The sequence below is a fragment of the Lolium rigidum genome, chromosome 4 (assembly GCF_022539505.1).
Source record: "Lolium rigidum isolate FL_2022 chromosome 4, APGP_CSIRO_Lrig_0.1, whole genome shotgun sequence".
NCBI classification, from domain to species: domain Eukaryota; kingdom Viridiplantae; phylum Streptophyta; class Magnoliopsida; order Poales; family Poaceae; genus Lolium; species Lolium rigidum.
Genome location: NC_061511.1, coordinates 226,704,432 through 226,716,975, shown reverse-complemented (window position 1 = coordinate 226,716,975; position 12,544 = coordinate 226,704,432). Strand labels below are relative to the sequence as shown.

At 41.4% G+C, this 12,544-nt stretch overlaps 1 protein-coding gene across 1 annotated transcript; it reads left to right on the top strand.

Annotated features, from left to right (window-relative positions):
- Positions 1 to 2,930: 2,930 nt before the first annotated feature.
- Positions 2,931 to 12,413, top strand: LOC124707178 (zinc finger protein BRUTUS-like). The gene is made up of 14 exons (XM_047238837.1): positions 2,931 to 3,204; positions 4,328 to 4,537; positions 5,790 to 5,984; positions 6,062 to 6,411; positions 6,764 to 6,989; positions 7,115 to 7,283; positions 7,390 to 8,616; positions 9,496 to 9,667; positions 9,764 to 9,979; positions 10,524 to 10,661; positions 11,393 to 11,627; positions 11,750 to 11,809; positions 11,987 to 12,058; positions 12,140 to 12,413. Exons 1-14 carry the CDS (start codon positions 2,935 to 2,937, stop codon positions 12,272 to 12,274), a joined length of 3,675 nt encoding a protein of 1,224 aa, XP_047094793.1. The 5' UTR covers positions 2,931 to 2,934; the 3' UTR covers positions 12,275 to 12,413.
- The last annotated feature ends 131 nt before the right edge of the window (positions 12,414 to 12,544 follow it).

Here is a 12,544-nt window from a genome sequence, read left to right as displayed (position 1 = left end):
GGAGGTTTCTTTCCTTCCTCCTCCTATCGAGTGCATGTCCAGGATTTCTCGATCCTGGAGAGCGCTTGGGTGTCCCATGTGCCTCGTGTGGCGAGCTGCCTGCACCACACGCGGGCTCTCAGGGCATCTCCAGTAGGCCGATGCAAATCGGACATCAAAAGAAACCGGCTACGTCCGTTTGTGTTGGCCCGCGGACACGAAAATAGTCGATTTTACCGCACGTCCGTTTGCGTCTGGGGACACCCCCAGTGGCCCGACGCATAATTTTTTACCTACTTTTTTCCTTGTTCATTTAAACATAGATAGAAACATTACACAAACTACTATATACTTTGAAAAATTGCAAAATGAGGAAACTTAACTAGTGCAGTGGCCCTCGCCTTCTTTGTTGCGAAGAAAGAACCTCACCCAGCCACCCAAACTAGAAAATCCAGCTGGCAGCTGATGTGTCTGGTCTTCTCCGCATCTGCGGAAGAACGTCCAAAAATCTACACTAGTGGCTTCAATTGGTCGTGGACATCTTCGCTCCAAATAAGGAACACTCTGATAGTACTAGCTCTCGGTGTCCTTGTCAGACTCGTCGGTGTGGTAGTGCCTGCGACAAGATATCTTGTCGAAAACGTTGACGATCATCTCGGCGTCGCCTTTGTAGAGGAAGGTGAGCACGCTGCCGGCCTCGAGGTTGTGGGCGCAAGCAAACTTGTCCCACCCGGTGTGCAAATACATCTTGCCCTACTCGTCGAACAAGATCCGGTGTCGAATATAATTGCCTAGCCCTCCTCTATCAGATTGGTCCTTTGGTTGAATTGGCTAGAGAATGCAATTCCGCATGGCAATCACGTCATATATTTGATCCCGCCAATATATCTTTGTAAGGTAGATAATTTTCTCTTCAAATTGCCACATCTCTTTTCTTCCCGGGAAGTTGGCCTGACCTGCGCTGCTACTTCCTAATGGGAGGCAGGGGATGGGTATGGTGTGTGGAAATGGTGAAGTGTTGCGCGTCCCCTCTCTCCGATAGAGGTGTACATTATATATAGGAGCGGCACGGTCTCTGAACCCGGTGGCCATGGCGTCCTGTTTATTATTTTTTTTGGTGAAAAATCTACCGATCTATTTATAATCTTGAACAACAGTACAAGAAGACCCCAAAGTAATTAAAAAGTAGCTGGGTACATTGAATACATTGATGACCACCTTATTGCTGCCAGGAGAGTCCCACTAGTCGTGTCGTTGTAAGGTAGAGAAGCCGGCAATGTCGATTTGTCCACTCCAACAACTCGTTGTATAGACTGCCATGAATGGAGCACAGACCATTTGCCTTCGCCGCTTCTCCTCCGATGGCCCGGCTAGCCTTGCGCGCACATGTTGAGTTGTCGTGGAAACCGTGGAGAAATCCCTTTTGATCGAAAGAAATTCGAGGCAAAGTTGAAAAACATAACACCCTGTAAAAATGACCAGAGGGAGTACACAAGATGCCGCCGTAAGCTAGAAAATCTGCCGAATTAACCTCGCCAAAGAACACTGTCAAAAGAAACATGCCAAAGTTTTGCTGGTCTTAATGGTTTTAGACATTATTCACCTAATCTTGAAGTCCCTTTTGGTTTACCAAAAGAAAATTCGCTCTTCCTACCTAAGAATGTTAGTACCTTGTTTTGTACTCTGCGGTTGCTAGCGACGCCAGCACAACCATCCTTGAAAGAGCACACGCACATACGTCCATTTCGTGACCTAACGCAGACTATAATTAGACCAGCGGCACAAGCTACAGTACGGAGTAGATTAGATTAATTACTACCACCTGAAATTATGTCCTTTGTGCCTGCAATGGGTTAACATATATATCCAGGTTTTGGTTGGGCGAGCACGCCGAATACTCAAACCTATCTCTCCCTCTCTCCCACTATGTGGCAGGACGGACCACGCTGCCTTTCCATTCATGGCATCTGACGAGGACCTTTGTTTTGTTTAATCTTGATCGCTCAGTGATCAATCAAACATGGAAATATTTGATTATGTTATAGCACGGCGTAGATCGATCCGATGGGATAATATATATATTCTGGGCCGATCGAGCGCTAGATTTTCGCGGCGGCACGAGACATGCTGTCTTCTTGTTTTCATTATGATGATGACGAAGGAGGGCATCCGTGTGTGCATGGCGCCACGGTGGCGTGCATGAATTAAGACGTCTCACCAATCAGCTGTCACTGCGAGTGCACGACGTACTACACGTTCACACGTAAGTTCGGATGAAATTGGAGTAGGTATATTAGTCCAACACCTGGTATCTATTGTATTGCTAATGCTACGTGTTGTTAAGTAAGACCAGTACAGCCATTTGCAGTCATTTTCTTGTGTAACCAGCAAATGGACAGATGCTTTTTTTTTGAAAGAAAATGGACAGATGCTTGATATATGCTTTCTTCATACTAGGTTTAACAGCATATACAAGCGATGTTGACGCATGTGAAATATTTGTGTAACAGTTACTGTCCCATTAATTTACTCTTTACTGAAATCATAACACCATTCACCATAGGTCCATAGCTTGCTTCAAGTCTCTACCTCTACATACAAACATGCATGTCCCAGTCCTACGTTCTAGTAATTTTTCATGAAACAGATGTAGATCCTCACAAATGCATACATACACTCCTCTTTGATACTTGGTGAGCTGGAGAAACGGTGCACATTTTCTACATTGGATATGCAATCTCACTGAGGAGTGGGGCCAGGGTACAGACACACCGTCTCCCCAACAAAGCAAGCCCAGTAGCAGTAGGCCGCAACGGCCACTGGCGGCGTTCTACCTGATTGGCCACCAGCACATAAAAAAAAAGCCCAGAAAACAACACGAACCGAAGCAGAGCACCCAGAGCCAGACGCGTGCTCCGACCACGAGCAGCCGGGCCGCGGAGGATGGCGACGCCGATGGCCGCCGTGATCCCGCGCTCCCCTCCCCCGCCGGCCTCCACGAACGCGGAGCCCGCGTCCTCCGGCGCCGCCGTGGGGTCCGCGGCCGAGGCGCCCGTGCTGATATTCGTCTATTTCCACAAGGCGATCCGCGCCGAGCTGGAGCAGCTGCACGCCGCGGCGGTGCGGCTCGCCACGGAGCGCCGCGGAGGGGACGTGGCGGACCTCGAGAGGCGCTTCCGATTCCTCTTCTCCGTATACAGGCACCACTGCGACGCCGAGGACGCGGTACGGTTATCAATGGCGCACCCGGAGCCTCCTCCTTCGCTTTGTTTTGCTGAATTTCTGTCGAACAATTTGGTCTACGATGTGCGTGAATGCGAAATTATGGTTGTGTGGGGGGCTTAGGACCGTGGAATTGTGGAACTGTGTCTGGGGATTGGGGTCGGATTCAGGGTTTGAAGTGAGGTGATCTGAAAATGGTTGCAGTTTGTAGGTACAGTGATATCACTGATATGCTCAATAATCAAGTGAATATTACGAGAAACGTTTACGATTTTACATGTACTCACCATATGCTCATCAACTATTTCCTGCATAGTGCATACTACATTCCCCTTTTTATGCTGTCCTAGTATTTTACTAGCATTCTGATGAAATGGACCGGAAACTACAAATGTAGCTCGGGCTACATGTAGGCCATTTTTTCGAAAAAAAATGAAAATGACATTTTGAAGTATCAGAAAATTATGAAAAAATTTTCTAGATGTTGATGATGATGTATTCTATCAACATACAAAATCTAAACTCAAAACACCTTGTATTTTGGGCCACACAAAAATGACTAAATCTAACAATTTTTGTATGTTTCAAGGTTTGCACTGTTCACTATTTCAGATTTTCACATTTGTTATTTTTGCACTGCCTAAAATATAAGGTATTTTGAATTGAAAATCTGCACGTTTATAGAATACATCATTACCTATGTCTAGAATTGTTTTCAGAGTTTTTTTAGCACTTTAAATTACCATTTTCAAATTTTTCAAAAAGATGGCCTGCATGTAGCCCGAGCTACAAAATGCCGCACTCAGGACCGGGCATGTCTTCAACTGAATTGGTAAACCCTGGCCGGCTGCTGAACCTTAAGCATCTATTACAGGATTCCATCTGGGAGTACATTCTGTCCTTGTGTTAATCCTACTAGTCTAGACTATGTGAATTGCCTACCCAATGTAGTTGGGTGCATTCACTGTAACTTCATTCATGCTATCAATTGTAAGTCTGCAACCAATCGGGCTTGCACTGATATGTTCGTGAAAAATTATAAGCCAACTATAAGTGTCCTGCGATTCACATTGTATACCTGTAGTGAACATTTAGATGCTATAATATTTGCCTTTGATAATTGCAGGTTATCTTTCCAGCACTCGATATTCGAGTCAAGAATATAGCAGGGACCTATTCCCTTGAGCACAAAAGGGAAAATGATCTCTTTGCCCACATATTCGCGCTATTAAAACTTGATGTACATAACAATGATGGTCTCCGGAGGGAGCTTGCATCCTGTGCTGGAGCGATTCGAACATTTATAACTCAACATATGTTCAAAGAAGAAGAACAGGTTTTTCAATTCCCCTGATTATTATGGTCTGCTGTTTGTATGTTACTCCCTCCGTCTAAAAATAAGTGTCAACTTTTTTCTAGATACGGATGTATCTATAACAAGAATGCATCTAGATACATTCGTATTTGTTGAAATGGCAGTCGAAGGTGATGTCATTTCTCTTTCTGGCAGCAGTATGAGATACATTGTCATGTTGTAATTGACTATTTTGGTGTAGTCTGGAGTTCCATTTTAGGAAGTTTTGAGTTGTTGAATCAAATAAGTTTTAATCAAAGTAATTGAGGTCATATGCTGGGAACTTGGGATGTAATTTTGGCTCATGGTCTTCAGCCATAGAGATAAAATGTTATGTGGAAGCTATATGGACCTTTTGTTGCTTTTGTCCCATCTGTAGTTATCCTATTGCCTAATCTGATCTATATTTAGGTTTAGGAACAGTATATTGAACTACAGGACAATTATTGAGTAACGTCATTTCGTGCATAACGCTACAAGGTGATGCAACTGTAGGCTGACGTTTGTAAGCACGGGTTTCCTGCCGATTGACATTCTGCACCATATCCACTGTTGTGCTCTAATGTATGGGTCATGGTCACTTGGTACGCACTATGCTGGTATAATGAAACCTATACATTGATTCTGATTTCCAAGTATGTCTGAAACTTGTGGTTCGCTGAAAAGACATCATAATCTAGAAGCCACCTATGAATTACTGGAGTATCACTAGAATGTCTCGCTAATTGCCATGTCCTGTATACGAGAATGAACTTTTGCATACTGTGATATTTATGTGTCCTATTGTCCAGGATTAACAGAAGTGTATAGACATGTGCTGGTAAAGCATATACTCCCTCCGTCCCATCAAACTTGTCTTAACTTTGTCTAAATTTAGGTGTATCTATATACTAGATAGTGTTTAGGTACATCCAAATTTAGAAAAATCTAAGACATGTTTCATGGGACGGAGGGAGTAGCTTCAATTAAAGTGCTTTGAACAGCTTAGAAAACTCAATGGCGAACCTAACAGTAAATACGACGTTCACAATGAAAAGTTTCTCTTGGACTTCTACAAGTGCAGAAATTATTTTTGATGTAGTCGATGACAAACTTTCACTTTGCACTTTGCAGTATGTCTTTCAGCATAGTGCACTCCCCTTAAATCAGTATATTAGTGTACTCCCTGTAATTATTTGTTCCTTTCAGCATATGCATACAGTTTTGGTGGCTAATCATCTTGAGGATGTTTCAGGTATTCCCATTGCTCATTACCAAGTTTTCATATGAAGAGCAAGCCGATTTAGTCTGGCAGTTCATATGCAACATCCCTGTAAATATGATGGCAGAGTTCCTTCCATGGCTTTCATCTTCTGTTTCATCTGATGAGCACCAAGATATTCTTAACTGCTTGCGTAGAATTGTTCCTCAAGAGAAGCTTCTCCAGCAGGTTCTCACTATCATGCATCTTTTGATAACAACAAGGTTTGGCATGTTCACTTAATCTTAATTTAAAAAATCGTGTAGGTCGTGTTTGCATGGATTGGAGGTAAAGCAGTACGAACGGTGGCACAAGATTTGGATATTCCTTCTTCAAAAGGCAGTTGTGGAAATGAGGACATCTCTGGTCAAACAGACAAAAACAGATGCTCACATGAGCATTCTAAAGTCGGAAAGCGGAAGTATGCAGAATCTAGCCACTGTCAGCTTGCAGTACATCCAATAGATGAGATCTTGTGGTGGCATAATGCTATCCGAAAAGAATTGAGTGACATAGTAGAAGAGACAAGAAGGATCCAGCAGTCTGGGGACTTGTCCAATATATCAACCTTCAACGCCAGACTTCGGTTTATTGCAGATGTGTGCATCTTCCACAGGTCTGTGACTTTGAATCTAAACTTATGTGCACCTTTGTTTCAAAATCATAACTCATCACTGTAAATGAACGTAGAAACATTAAATTATATGTTTGGACAGCAAGTGGTAATTTAGGCACAACTCTTGTGAATGACTCTGAAGTCCTAATAACCCGAGATAATAGCTAGCACATTGAATGATGTTGTGAATATCTTGTTATTTGGTTTGCCTGGAGTTTGTATGGTTTTCTTCAAATGAACTGTGTACCTTTATAGATCCACACATAAGTTTCTGTATTATGAAATTAAGTGGAATCTTCTGACCTTAGTTTGATCAGTTGCTGTTTTTGTCTTCTCTTTTGTTGATCTGCAGTATTGCCGAGGATCAAGTTATATTTCCTGCAGTTGATGGTGAAGTATGCTTTGAGCAGGAGCATGCGGAGCAAGAACAACAGTTTAATAAATTTAGACGCTTAATTGAACAAATCCAAACAACTGGAGCAAGATCAACTGCACTGGATTTTTACTCTGAGTTATGTTCACAAGCTGATCAGATAATGGAGGAAATTGAGAATCATTTCAATACCGAGGAAACAAAGGTTAGTCTTATGAAGGAACAAAAGTTATTTTAGTAGTTGAAAAGCTGAACCTCACTCGGTCAGAATATTATCTGGTTGACCAAGTGGCCAATATGGTCTCATGCCCATTTTACCTTATTATGAAGGTACTTCCTCAAGCTAGGACAAAATTCTCACCAGAGAAACAAAGTGAACTTTTGTATAAGAGTCTTTGCGTCATGCCATTGAAGTTATTGGAGCAGGTTTTACCATGGTTTGTATCAAAGCTGGATGATGCAAATGGACAGTCTTTCCTTCAGAATATGTTCTTGATAGGTACCCCTTTACTTCAGATTTACTGTATGTTATATGCCTCTAGACCGCAGTAGCTATGTAAAACGCCTCCAAATTTGAATATTTACTAATAAGTTGCATGTCACAGCACCTTCCTCTGAAACCGCACTGGTTACTCTTCTGTCTGGCTGGGCATGCAAAGGCCGTTTGAAGGATACATCCAACTCTGGGAAATTCATACGCATGCCATCAGGAGAACTGAACTGCTCATTGGATGGAGATAAGGTAGGGAAGTGTCAGTCAATCTGTCCTTGTTCATTGGGAAACAGCACTACTTTTTCAGTACCTCAAACAGAAAATAGTTCAAGGCCAGTCAAGCGAAGAAATCATTCAGAATCTAGCACCAATATTAACATAAGTCACTGCCCAGAAACTACTGACATTGAAGAGTCTCGATGTAACAATAAACCTTGCCAAATTCCTGGGTTAGGAGTGGAAAGTAGCAACTTTGGTGCTGATTCGTTTGCTTCTTTAAACTCTTTTCGCTCATTGTCTTGTAGTTATTCTGCACCTTCATTACACTCAAGTCTTTTTTCATGGGAGACAGACAAAGCATTTTCAAGTCCAGATAACATCTCTAGGCCAATTGATGCAATATTCAAATTTCATAAGGCAATTCGCAAGGATTTAGAGTTCTTAGACGTTGAATCTGGAAAGCTCATTGACGGAGATAAATCTTGCCTTCGCCAATTCATCGGAAGATTTCGTCTACTGTGGGGTCTTTATAGAGCACATAGCAATGCTGAAGATGAAATCGTCTTCCCTGCTCTTGAATCGAAAGATGCACTACATAATGTCAGCCACTCGTATACCCTTGATCACAAGCAGGAAGAAGAATTATTTCAAGATATATCCACCATACTATCAGAGCTTTCACACTTATGTGATGATTCAGGCCGTCCCATTGACAAAGCTAAAGAAAGGCATATCTGTTCATACAATGAGTTTGATTGGTGTAGGAAGCATAATGAACTTTTGACAAAGCTTCAAGGAATGTGCAAGTCTATCCGGGTTACCTTGTCTAATCATGTGCATAGAGAAGAACTTGAGTTGTGGCCACTGTTTGATAAACATTTCTCTGTAGATGATCAGGATAAGATTGTAGGTCGTATAATTGGATCTACAGGAGCTGAGGTTCTGCAGTCAATGATACCCTGGGTTACATCAGCACTTAGTCTAGAGGAACAGAACAAGATGATGGATACATGGAAGCAAGCAACTAAGAATACAATGTTTGATGAATGGCTAAGCGAGTGGTGGAATAGTTCGCCTACTTCATCTGGTCCCTCAAATGAGACCTCCTCCCCGTCCGAAGGTGTGCTAATTTTTTAGGACTCCTCTACAAACTCTTCCACCATGTTTTTGGTCGGCATTTTATATACTCCCTCCGTCCATAAATTGTTGCCTTAGATTTGTCTATATTTGGATGTATCTATACACTAAATAGTGTCTACATACATTCAAAATTTGACAAATCTAAGACATCTATTTATGGACAGAGGTAGTATGTCTTTACTCTCTTCCATTTGGTAATATTATTTCAAAATCAGATATTTTATCCATAGGAAAACCTTCAATTGAGACCCATGGTAAGTTCTGTTTGATAAAGCAGATGCGAGATAACCACTTACTGGAGTACATTGGATTGTAAAGAGGATATAACTTCCAGTGAGCATCATATGAATTTTATACGCTAGTTAGGTGTTGTGTTACTTAAACAAAACGTGTCATCTATTTTGCCATAAATAATAGTGAAACAGTTGAATACGAAGTTGCAAGCAGCATGTTAGTTTGCATGGACAAAGGGAAATATTAGAGATGATTTCAGTTTAGAGCAAAGAAGATGGAAAAAAAAGAGTATATTAGTGCATTTCTTCGCAACAGCTAAAACTACATATGGATTACCCGGTTTCTCTGAGTTATTTCCATGATCTAATCTAGACATGATATAATCGTTGGTGATTTAGTTTTTTGGTAATAGGTAACGGTCAATGAGAATGAAGTTGGGCATATCATACAGACATTATGCTGGCTAGAGAAACTGCTAATCAGAGAAAACTAAAATAGTTGGAATGGGATGTACATTTATGATGAATGGGATAAAAAATATATATACACCTCCACGATTTATAGCATGTTATAGTTTCGAAGATCAGATTGTATTTCGCTGAGTTTTTCTTTTCTTGCCCTGTAGAGAGTCAATTTGAGGAAAATCTCGACCAGAGTGACCAGATGTTTAAGCCTGGTTGGAAAGACATCTTCCGAATGAATCAAAGTGAGCTCGAGGCCGAGATACGAAAGGTTTCTCAAGATTCCACTCTTGATCCACGGAGAAAAGCATATCTAATCCAAAATCTCATGACGAGGTATGTCATTTAAAGTTACAACAAATAAGTTGCAGGGGCTTTGCCGTAAGTTAATTGGAATTGTATATGTGATATTTCTAATAACGTGAATTTCAGTCGTTGGATAGCTGCTCAGCAGAAATCACCACAACCAAGATCAGAGGATCACAATACTGTAATACCTGGATGTTCTCCTTCATATCGAGATCCAGAGAAACAAATCTTTGGTTGTGAGCATTACAAAAGAAACTGCAAACTCGTTGCTGCATGCTGCAGTAAGCTGTTCACATGCAGGTTCTGTCATGATAAAGTTAGTGATCATACAATGGAAAGGTAAACTTGGTACAACTAATGTTTTGTGTGCTGATGGACACTTCTGTATTTCTTCAAGTAGTAGAGTGTTCAATGTTCCTTTACTTCTTAACGCAAATTACAAACATCAAATAATTGTCGTGATACAAATGTTAATAAGTAAAAAGTGAGGTTTAAACAAGCTTGTTGTTGATTAGCTCTTGTGTAGAGCAGCAAGTCAACATTATTATTCTAGGCGCTTACTCATCATGGCCCTTGTAATATCTTTTCTTCATTTCTCATTCATCTGCTGTCTTGCTACAAGTTACATTCACATGGAAATAGTTGGTTAAAAGCTTCAATTAGCAAAACATTGTCGTGTGAGCTTCTCCTAACTCCCCAGTTTGTATCTTTTAACTTCTTTCCCATAGCTATGCGGCAGTTTTAAAAGTACATAAGGATAGAAGGACAGAAATCTATTCTGTTGCATACCTTTCGTGCAATCATACGTGTCCGTTGTTAGAGATCTCTTCTAAAGTAATAAGCTGGAAAGATATTACTCACTTTGTGATGCTGCAATTTTTAGGAAAGCAACGGTGGAGATGATGTGCATGCTATGTATGAAAGTCCAACCAGTTGGTCCAAATTGCCAAACGCCTTCTTGCAATGGTCTATCCATGGCAAAATATTATTGCAGTATATGCAAGTTTTTTGATGATGAAAGGTAAAGCCTGAACGTGTATGCCATTAGTTTCTCTTGCAGTAAGTTCTTAGTGAAATCTTTGTATCATGCCCGAGCATATATACTTCATGATATGCATGCTAACGTGAAGTGTTGGGTTGGATGCTTATCTCTATCCTCACATACCAAGATTCGCCGCAAAAAGATCAGCATAACTTCATAAGATTGCGCATAAATAAATCAACATGATAGTAGTTGACATGATGAAGCATGTATTGTCCTTTTCAGAACTAAGTAACCCCTGGATGGCTCACTAATTTAAGAGAACACCTTGAACTACCTCTCCTTTCTCTTATTTCCTATCACTCCTTGAAACCAAAGTGTAGGATACCCTAGTGGTGGACAGTGGCTGAACATTGATTCCCAAGCTTCGAACACTCAGTCTTTTGCATCGAAGAAAACTTGCCAGTTCTGTTAAGTAGTTTAATGCTTCATCTTTTGTAACTTAGGTAAATATGTGCTATGATAATTGATCAATGCATCGGGTGGATTTTTTCTGGCATAAGCATCAGGTGGCTATGTCTGCTATTTTTTTCTTGGAATAATACTGTATTTCTTTCTTCTGGCCCAACAGTTCAGTCTGCCAGAGCATACCCTTTCCTAACTTAATGTATGTGCATGTGCGAAAGTACAAGCCAGTCAGTAGTAGGCTCCTTTTGGTGTTGTCCATCTCCGTAATTTATTGCAGAAGTCTGATTATGTGAAGTTTACAGGAGTGTGTATCACTGCCCCTTTTGTAATTTGTGTCGTCTTGGGGAAGGATTGGGCACCGACTTCTTCCATTGCATGAAGTGCAATTGTTGCCTCGGGTTGAAACTGAAAGAACACAAATGCCGAGAAAAGATGCTAGAGATGAACTGCCCAATCTGCTGCGATTTCTTATTCACATCAAGTGCAGCAGTTAGAGGTCTTCCTTGTGGCCACTTCATGCATTCAGCTTGCTTTCAGGTATGTTAGTCTACTCGCAACCCAAGGCATATTTCTGGTGTACTATCTCCGTCCCAAATTAATTGACCCAAGGGAATACTTCTCTGCCCCGGAGTCTGTTCTGACAATATTGTTGATTCTAGGCATATACTTGTACTCACTACACCTGTCCTATCTGCTGCAAATCCTTGGGAGATATGACGGTAAGTTGCATCAATTGACACCAAGCCTGTTTCTGCATTTCACACACCTTGTGTTCTATCTCGCTGAAAATGGAAATTTCCAAAGGAATCAATTTTTCCTGCGCATTAATGTTGTGTTTCTTAAAAAGCGAACTCTGAAAACCAATGTGAAGTTCTTATCATCTTGTTTCTCGATAGGTTTACTTTGGCATGCTTGATGGCTTGCTGGCTGCAGAAGAGCTTCCTGAGGAGTACCGGAACCGGTGCCAGGTACACTATTCCCCTGTTCCTGATTTCATGTCTTCCTGTTGGCTGAAGGACTTACATGGTTGCCCTGCCTGATTGTTACAGGATATACTCTGCAACGACTGTGGAAGAAAAGGGAGATCCCGATTCCACTGGCTGTACCACAAGTGCGGCGCATGCGGGTCGTACAACACCAGGGTCATCAAGACCGATGCACCAGGTTGTTCAACGTCCAATTGACAGGCGAGTTATTCTTTTCTTTTTGTTGTTATGCTCGATTCTTCCGAGAAATTCGTTCATGTAATCTATCTAGACACAGAGAAACCCTGTGTGTGTACAGTTGTGATAATAAATTTGTTTCGGAGAAGCATAGTATATCCGCCCTTTGTGTGTACAGCTGTGATAATACATTTGTTTCGGAGAAGCATAGTATAGCCGCCCAGTTACACTGCATGCGTACTACCTGGATATGGCCAATTCCCAAATCATATGTTTTTTTTTTTTTTTTTT